This window comes from Pteropus alecto, unplaced genomic scaffold, assembly GCF_000325575.1.
Source record: "Pteropus alecto unplaced genomic scaffold, ASM32557v1 scaffold359, whole genome shotgun sequence".
NCBI lineage: Eukaryota > Metazoa > Chordata > Mammalia > Chiroptera > Pteropodidae > Pteropus > Pteropus alecto.
In genome coordinates, this window is record NW_006443119.1 from 467,908 (window position 1) to 477,917 (window position 10,010).

The 10,010-nt window shown below is 47.3% G+C and overlaps 1 protein-coding gene across 2 annotated transcripts in view; it reads right to left on the reverse strand.

Moving 5' to 3' along the window:
- Positions 1-4,854: 4,854 nt before the first annotated feature.
- The window catches only part of RASSF5 (Ras association domain family member 5), a 69,278-nt gene continuing 64,122 nt past the window's right edge, over positions 4,855-10,010 (reverse strand). For both annotated transcript variants that reach the window (XM_006922831.2, XM_006922832.3), the window contains 3 exons: positions 9,333-9,630; positions 8,716-8,831; positions 4,855-7,167 (listed from right to left, as the gene is read on the reverse strand). In XM_006922831.2, coding sequence (XP_006922893.1) covers positions 7,015-7,167; positions 8,716-8,831; positions 9,333-9,630 — 567 coding nt within the window. In that variant the 3' untranslated portion in view covers positions 4,855-7,014. The remainder of the gene's footprint in view (positions 7,168-8,715; positions 8,832-9,332; positions 9,631-10,010) is intronic.

A 10,010-nucleotide genomic window follows, 5' to 3' on the forward strand; every position in this document is an offset into this window, starting at 1 on the left:
GCAGAAACTGGTTCATTTCTAGGTTTTGGCAAAATTAACAAAAGATATATTTCTTTGTGGCAAACAAATGTTACAGATGTGCACCATTTTGGGGTCATTTTAAGAAGGTGAATTGGACATTTTCTCCTACAGGGAGTTAGGGAGTGAACTGAATGAGCTCTGATGAGCCCCTGGAGCCAGAGGGTCCCCATTTATTGCATTATGTGTGATCACTACAGGAAAACAGGCAAGAATTTCTTTTTAGTAACTTTTATTTGATTGTTTCCGATTTCTGAAATGTTCCTTTGATGGAAGTTAGATAATGCTAAAATGAAAGGACCATTTTGGTCATCTAATCTAGCCCTTTCTCCAGGTGAGATGATTTTAAACTTTCAACCACATTCCTATCTATCTCATTTTGAAATGCAGGCATGCCTTAGAGATATTTTGGATTTGGTTCTAGACCGCCATAATAAAGCGAGTACCACAATAAATTAAGTCATAATCTTGATGGTCTTTCCTTCAATTTGTAAAAAAGGCAATATCTGTGAAGCACAATAAAATGAGATATGACTGTAATCTTAAGAAATAGAAGATATACAGATGGTCAACAGACATATGAAAAGATGCTCAGCATCACTAATCATCAGGGAAATACAAATCAACCACAATGAGATACTACCTTAGAACTCTCAGAATGGCTATTATCAAAAAGTCAATCAGTGTTGGAGAAAATGTGGAGAAAAGGGAACACTTGTGCACTGTTGGTGGGAGTGTAAATTGGTGTGGCTACTATGGAAAATAGTATGGAAAACTAAAAGTAAATCTACCATATGACACAGCAATTCCACTTCTGGGTGTTTATCCAAAGAAAATGAAAACACTAATTTGAAAAGATACATATGCATTCCAGTCAACATGGTGGCGTAGGTAAATGCCGTGCTCACCTCCCGCGACCACATCAAAAATTACAACTAAATTATAGAACAATCAACCAGGAGAACCAATTGAAAACTAGCCGAACAGAAGTCCTACAACTAAGGATATAAAGAAGCGACGTCAAGACTGGTAGGACAAGCAGAGATGTGAAATGGGCTGGCCCCACGTATTGGTTGAGAATTGGGAGAGAGACTCAGCTGCAGAGGTCCCTCCCACCACCGAAAAGCAAGGGGTCCCAGTTCCACACCGAGATCCTCAGCTTGTGGAGCACCAGTGCCAGGGAGAGGAGCCCCCACAAAATCTGGCTGTGAAAATTAGGGATTCCATCCATCTGGGTGAGATAGAGGGCTACTAGAAAACCAGATATCCTCTTAAAGGACCCATACACAGACTCTCTCTTGCAGGTACTCACCCTAGGCTGTGGTGGAGCGACAGTGGCTCAGGAGGTGGCAGAGACATACAAGAAGAAAATAAGTTGTGTGGCTTTAGGGAGAGGCCTGGAGGAACAGCCGCCATTGTCTCTGTGTTTAACCCTCCTCCCACACAACCAGCAGGAAGATGTCACCTTTCCTGTGTTGAGCCTTCCACCAACACAGCCAAATCTGAATCTACATTGGCCTGGTGAACTTTGCTTGCTCTACTCTGGTGACTCCTTGAGACCCCCACCCCACCCCACTCACTGCCAAAGGCTCTTTCAGCAGTAGGCAGCTGGCCTTGGCTGGTCTGCAGTCTTTCTTAAAAAGCTCTCAAAAGTCTGCAGGCCCCAAGCAGGTGGTGACTGGCCTTAGTGTGCCCTGTGCCTTTTGTTGAGTGGCCCCAGGCTCAGCGCTGGTGCCACATCTGAATCTGCATTAACCTAGTGAACTCTACCCTCCCCACCTCACCCAACTCACGTACCTCCCGAGGCTCGCTCAGTGACAAGGCCTTATGGGCAGCTAGCAGGCCTCAGGGTGCCTTGTGCCTTTTGCTGAGCTGCCCCAGGCCCAGTACTGGTGGCAGCTGTCCTCAGTTCATATTGCGGTCTTTCACATAACTCCATGTCCAGCATAGGCAGCTACCAACCACAGATCACTTTGCAGCTCCTACCAGGTAGCCCTGGACTAATCACAGGCAGTGGCTGATCTTGGCCTGGACTCGAGGCTTTCCCAAGAGGCCCCAGAATCAACACACCTAGTGGCCAATTTCAGACCACAACAGAGTACCACCCAATTAGTCCTACAAACAGCATACCCAAAGGGTGGTCTCTGTAGGCACCAGAACCCACTGGAGCGAATCTTGCATTGTGGGGTCAGCCCCCACAGAGCAGCTCATATGCTGTTAATGTGGCCAATCTTCACAGCCAGTCATCCTGAGGGCAATCCTACCCATTTATGTGCCAACAGCAATTAAGGCTCAACTACAATAGGCTTTACTACATAAAGCCACCATGCCAAGACTGGAGATGTAGCAGATCTTAAATACATAGAAACAAACACAAAGAGGCTACTAACAATTCCACAAAAACAAACAAAAAAACACCTATTAAACTAATAAATGAATTCAGTAAAGTAGCAGGATACAAAATTAATATTCAGAAATCAATCACTTTTTATACATCAATAATGAACTATCAAAAAGAAAAATTAAGAAAACAATCCCATTTACTATAGTATTAAAAAAATACCTAGGAAGAAATTTAGCCAAGGAATTAGACAACCTGTATTTGGAAAATTATAAGACACTGAAGAAGATAAAAATAAACGGAAGGATATACCATGCTCATGGATAGGAAGAATTAACACCATTAATACTACTCAAAACAATCTATAGATTCAATGCAATCCCTATTGAAATATCAATGGCATTTTTCACAGAACTAGAACCAATAATTCTAGAAGACCCCAAATAGACAAAGCACCACTGAGAAAAAAGAACAAAATTGGAGGTATCACAATACCTGACATTAAACTATACTACCCTCTGGCTCTCCCCCTAGCCAATACATTAATGCTAACTGCATTCCCTACGCCATGCTCTCCATCCCCGCGACTCTCTAGCAACTACTAATTTGTACTTCTCTAACCCTTCTATGCCTATACACTCACTTAATGTATGACAAAGGAGGCAAGAATGTACCATGGGGTAAAGACAGTCTCTTCAATAAATGGTGCTGGAAAAATTGGACAGATACATGCAAAAAAAAAAAAAAAAGAAAGAGAAAGAAAAACTAGATCGCCTTCTTATTTTATATATAAGAATAAACTCAAAATGGATTATAGACTTATATGTAATACCCAAAACCATAAAACTCCTAGAAGAAAACATAGGCAGTAAACTCTCTGACATTGCTCTTAGAGATATCTTTTCTGATATATTGCCTTGGGAAAGGGAAACAAGAAAAAATAAACAAATGGGGCTACATCAAACTAAAAAGTTTTTGCACAGCAAAGGAAACTATCAACAAAATGAAAAGATGACCTACCGAATAAAGAAGATATTTGCCAATCATACATCCACCCAGGAGTTAATATCCAAAATACATAAAGAACTCATATAACTAACACCAAAAACCCCTAAACAATCCAATTAAATAATAGGCAAAGACATTTCTCTAAAGATGACAAACAGATGGCCCATACACATATGAAAAGATGCTCAATGTCAGTAATTATTAGAGAAATGCAAATTAAAACCACAGTGAGATATCACCTCACACCTGTTAAAATGACCACCAACAAAAAAAATCAAAAAACAAGTGTCGGCGAGGACATGGAGGAAGGGGACCCCTCACACAATGTTGGTGGAATTACAAACTGGTACAGCCACTATGGAAAACAGTATGATGTTTTCTCGAAAAATTAAAAATAGAACTACCTTATGACCCAGTGTTTTCACTTCTGCGTATTTGTCTGAAAAAAATCCAAAGTACTGATTTGAAAAGATACATGCACCCCTATGTTCCTTGCAGCATTATCTACAATAGTCAAGATATGAAAGCAACCTAAGTACCCCTCAATAGACGATTGGATAAAGAAGACGTGGTACATATATACATCAGAGTATTACTGGGCCATAAAAGAAAATCAAATCTTACCATTTGTGACCACACAGATGGGCCTAGAGGGTATTATGCTAAGGGAAATAAGGCAGACAGAGAAAGACAAATACCATGTATTTCACTTACAGGTGGAATATAGAGAACAAAAGAAGTGGACAAACAGACCCATTGATACCAAGAACAAACTGATGGCTGCCGGATGGGACGGGGGTTGGGGGAAATGGGTGAAAGGTGAAGGGGAATAAGAGGTACAAACTTCCAGTTATAAAATAAATAAGCTGCAGGGGGTGTAATGTACAGGGACTGTAGTCAATAATATCGTAATAACTTTGTACAGTGACAGACAGCTACTAGATGTATTGTGGTGATCACTTTGTAAGGTATATACATGTCGAATCACTACGTAGTACACCTGAAATTAGTGTCATATTGTGTGTCAACTACACTTGAAAAATAATAATAATAATAAAAGGAATAAACAGGAAGCAGGAAAAATAGAGGAATCATTGCTTGCCTCAGTAGCCTGTCCTGGTGTTCAAGCATGCTTGGCTCCCGAAAGCCCTTCCTCTTACCTCAGTATCTCTTTCTGTCATAAGCTCCCTTTTCTCTCTTGCTCTTTGGGGATGTAGAATAGCCAGTCACCTAGGCAGCATCTCTAGCCCACGCACTTGGACAGTTTTCTCCAGATTATTTGAACAGTAGCCTTTGTGCCTCTGTTCACTGGCAAAAGAAAATCTGACTCCGCCAAAGAGGGGTGCTCTTCTTGGTCCCCCACCTCTCTCCCGGCTCCCAACTTCCACGAAAGGGTGAAGTTCAAGGAAGAGGTCACCAGAGGTCTGAATCATTTTTGCAACAAGCTTTTATTATATTTTTTTAAAACTCATATAAGAAAGACATTTAAAGAGAAAATATCTCAAAACAAACACACACTGGGCAACACGACAATAGAAGGCACTACCAGCAGTCATGCCCACCTCTGGCGGGGGAAGGGACACTTAGTACACACTGTTTTCAGAGGCTTGGACCTCAGCCTGGGTCCTGGGTCTAACTGTGCTTTAGATAAAGTCTAAATTTTCCCCTAATATATTTCATAAACACCCCCATCTCTTTACATATAGCTATATGCCTTTATGGTATATATGTACATGACTTTTTTTCCTTCTCAAAAATAAAATTGCCACCCCCACCAGAGGGAGGTTCTCAGCAGCATCCACAGCGGCCGCAGCAGGAGCTGTGCCTTCTATTAACGTAAAAGACACGCAGCATGAAGGAGGAAGGACTCTCCAGCCACTCCCCTTAACATACAGCCAGGAGAGTCTCTAAGGGAGGGAAGTGATAAGGCTGAGCATGCGATGGCAGGTCACCAGGGTTTTTGTGGTTTACAAAATCTTTAAGCTGCTAGCCTGTCTTGCTTTTGCAGCTCCGAAGACTAGCACAGTTGTATGGTCAGCATTCCTTCTGGGATCGGGGCAGTGTGGACTCAGCAAGGGTCAGGGAGGGAACTTCTGAGGCTACACAAAGAAGCTTGGGCTTGAACCGACCCAGGAGGGACGTGGGAAGGCAGAGGACATGGAAGAAATGGTCTCTCAGAGGCTGAAAGGAAAATGGGCCCTGCTTGGAAAGTTAAAAGTGCTCCCTCTGCACTGGAGTGTCTCTGCAGTCCTGGCTACTTGCTAGAGTTGTCTGACTAGTTTATTTTTAAGTTTGGACCTAAACAAAGAGCCAGTACAAATGTAGAGCTGGGAAGGTGATCCTCCTTGTCAACGTGGTTTGACAGTCACATCTGGGAATCAAAGCCCAGGACCTTCAGTGGGAAGGAGGGCTGTGACCTCGTCCCATACTCGGAGGGAGGGCTCTCTTGGCCTTGTCTCCCACACCACCATGGTCCACTTCCTGGCAGGAGCAAGCCAGCCGCACAGCTTTAGGTAAACACACCCTGCTCCTGTATTTCTGAAAACAAAAAGGCACTGAGGTCAGCAGGGAGGCCAGCCCCACAGCTCACTGAGCGCAGTGCCACAGGCTGGCCCAGGCTTCAGAACACAAAGGACTCCGAGTTGGCTGAGCCGGAGGGACGCCTCCTCTGTAATCCCGGCAGCTCCTCTGGCAGCACCTGGAGATTCCACAGTCCCTGTGGGAGGAGGCGGTGCTGGAGGCCCAGGGGACACCACTGGCAGCCAGTCCTCCCCTGCACTCTAGCTGGGAGAAGGCTGAAGACCACTTAGACACATTTCTCTCCAACACTTTTTGGCTTTCTCTGACTGCCTGATTTCTGTACTCAGCAGGAGACTTCTAAAATGGTAAACAGTTTTTTTTTTCCCCTTAGTAGAAACATGAGCATGATGGCAATATTAATTTCAAAGTTGTAACTTAAAAGCAAACAGTTATTGACAAAGATATGGCTAAGTACATACATATGCAGATGGATGGGCTTTGGGTTTACAGGTGCACAGACTTGGCAGATCGGGGCAGGGCCAGGGCAGGCTGCTGCTTCTCTGGGAATCTCTGAGCCAACTTCAGCTCTGGTGCTCCTGACCTGAGCATCCGCAGCCAGTGGGGAACAATCTTTTTATGAGCTTTATCCTGCTTTCAGGCGCTTAGCTCAGACTTGCTAAAGGAATAAGCTACAACTTTAGACTCATAAATAAAGGTATATCGGGTGGCAAATAAGAGAGAAATTAAAGAATAAAAGCCGGAGAAAGAACATATATCTCTAAACTCTTTTTTTCTTTCCTTCGCCAGCTGGTGTGAACAGTTCCAGTTTGGTGACGAGAGAGGCAGCTGTTTGGTTTGTGAAGGGCTTGCAGGCTGCAGGAGGACCACGGCTGTCCTTTCACACGAATGCTGCTCCTTGGCCGTGTGCAGACGGGCACTGCGTCAGGGTGGGCAGGACCCGGCCCCACACACCCACGTGTCCAGCAGAAACTGTGCCACATCTGGGACTGCTGGGCGGGCACAGATGCACCGGCCAGAGGTGTCCTGAGAAAATGTGTCTGTTGCGAAATAATAATTAATAATAAAAATAAATCCGCGGGCACTGGGAGCAGAGAAAGGAGGACCGGTTAGCCAGGTTTGCCCTGGGATTTTCTTAAGGCCTCCTCCAGTTTCTGCCTAAACTTGTCATACTTCTTCTGCACTTGTTGGATTTTGTCTTGCTCCTCTTTTTCCAGGATCGTTAGGAAGTTCTGGAGCTCAGGGATGGAGAAGGCGTCCCACTGCGAGGTGAGGAAGACAGAATAGGAGATGTGTTAGAAGTCACCCAACCCAAGGGGCCCTGCCACCTCCCTCTGCTGTGGAATGAATGAAGCTTGGGTCTTCCATGTCCTGTGAGCAACAAAATTTCAAATCCTGGTATTTCGTGACCAAGAGATACTAGTTCATGAGCCCTGTTTTCATTGGGAGAATCAATAATCTTAAATATGCTCTGCAGCAGCTGAGCTCTCAACAGTGATGCTGGAGCTGCCCGGGGCCCCTGTTGGTCTGCTCCACCTGTCTGCCTGGCTGATCGGAGGCTCCCAACACGCAGACCCTCGGGATCTGGAGGAGAGCTGGACTTGGACTCAGGAGGCTGGGTTTCTGCCTGACTCCATGGTGTGACCTTGAGCTCATCACTCCACCCTTCTCAGCCTGTCTGCTCATCAGCCATGGAATGAAGGTATCTACCTCCCTTGGCTGGCAGAGGAGATAATGAGATAACATAATTTGCAAACCTCTGCGGAGCCTGGCTGGCCCAGGCCTGCTCAAATGGGACCTGGTCTCTCAGGCTGATCCAGGAGCTAGACCCCTGGGGAGCAGGGATTTCAACTCCTGAGTTCTTTGAGCACAGAAGAATACTAAGGTTTATCTGGTTTCATCCCCACATTGAATAAATGAGAATATTGAAGTCCACAGAGGGAAGGAAGAATCGCCACAATCACAGAGCTTATGGCAGCAGAACCAGAACTAGAACCCAAACCCAGGTCTCTAAGCTCCCAGACCCGTGAGCTTCCCCCTGGTCCAGCAGTGCTCATTTTCAGGGGGACACTTGTTTCCAAATAAAATCTTCCACGGACTCCAACACATGGAACAGATGAAAGCAGAGCTGCCTGGTTGGAGTGGGGAGAAGGGACAGAACCCCACCTGCCTAGATCCCCCAAATCTCCACAGTGACTCCCAAGACTGCTCCCTCAAAACCTAGGCCTCCACTGAGTGCAGTGGGACAAACCATGTGAGACACTCCCCTGCTCTTGGTCACATGACTCCACCTCCCAAATTATCCCAGGCCACAGGGAGCACCCTCCTGGTTTCAGCCCAGTTTACACCACCAGCCGGGATAGCTCCCCTTGGTGGGCGGGGAGGGGGGGAGTAGGTCAGATTTTTAAGAACCAGGGAGAGACGAATGGCTCCAAAATATCTATACCCAGTGGAACCCAGAGATGCTTGCTGGGCCTCAGTCCACTCTGGAGCAAAACAACCCGGGCTGAACCCAGGGAGTTTCTCAGTGTCCCTCCACCCTGAGTTTTCAGAAATAAAGCACATGATATCCGCTCTTTCCACAGGCCTTGCCAGACACAGGCCCTAGCTTGCCACCCCAGGGTGTTGGCAGTCACAGAACCGTGGCCCAGTGCTCGCCCCGGCTCGACTTTTTCAAGGCATTTTCCTGCTGCCAGTGCTGCTGCCACTGGGCCCCACCTATGCTGAGCAGTGTGGACGACGCCCGCCTGCACCCACCCGCTGCACCCCCGGGGCTGCGTCTGTGCCCCAGCAAAGGGGGCCGGGCCTACCTCCACCTCTCCGGTCTCGTTCTCCTTTAGCACAAAGCTGAGGACATCGGTGTCAGGCCCAGCAAGTAAGCGCAGGTAGAGGGGGCAGTCAGCGATGGAGAGTTTCTGGAAGAGCACTGCAAACCAAGAGAGGGGGCTGGGAGCTCGTCTGGGAAAGAGGGGCAGGGCCCAGGAAGTGTGGACAGAGCTGGACACGCAGAGGTGGGGTAGTTATAACTGGAAGTAGCTATTCTTTCAAACTAAGGGAATGAACCTGACCAGAAGAGAGGGGACTAACCTTTTATCTTTGGTGTTTGCTCAGAGTTTGAAACATGTTTCCATTCACGTCATCTCCCAAGAGATTAGGGGTGGCGGGGTGGGTTCTCTCCCTCCCCACAGATTAGGGAGTGGGGGCCCTGGTGTGGTCTTCCCGGAGTCACATACGGAGTGAGGGGCAGGAGCTCCCGTCCAGCTCTCCACCCAGAGTGCGTGTGTGCCCTTCCACGGAGTTGAGGCCACATGGTGGCCTCACTGTGGTGACCAGAGAGGGCCACTCCTCTCCACAGCTTGGCAGGTTAGTGGGGGGCACAGACAGGGTTGGGGAGGTGGTTTCTGGGTGAGAGCTCACACTCTCATACCTTGCCCATCCTTGTGTGTCTGCTTAAAAAGTGCAAACTTCTGGGGATTGTCCACGACCATGAACTTCTTGAGCAGCCCCTGGATGACCTCACTGACTGTGGTGGTGCTGCTGATGTGTAGCTGCTTGATGGCATCCAGTGGCAGGTAGAAGGATGTCCGCTTGTCTGTGGTGGCCGCCAGATTCACGTCCTTGATGGCGTCATATATGGACTGGGGCCGGATCCCAGCAGGCACTGTCACTGGCCGCAGCAGTTTCAAATGCACTTTGATGAAACCCGTGTAAGTGCCATCTTCACTCTGCCAGTCAGAGGACGTCACATGGGGTCAGGGTGGGTCTGTCAGGCATGATCCTATCTGCCACTAGGGGCATTGCACCCCCCCCCCCAACCCAACACTTTGAGTGGGCCTTTCGTAACCGCAGCACTGCCCCAGTGAGCCTCCACCTGTCTCCCTGAGTTCCTTCCCACCTCTGCTGACCTGGGGATGTTTGAGGGACACAGACACCCTTTCCTCACAGTGGGCCAGGAGAAGATCCACAATATCTAGCTACCAGAGAGGACACTTAAGGCTGCTGTGGTTTTCCTTTGGGGCAGGCCGCCTGCCCCAAATCTGCCACCAGACAGATGCCAATTGCCTTAGGTGAGTCCCCACTCTAAGAAGCAGGGTCTGAAGTGGAC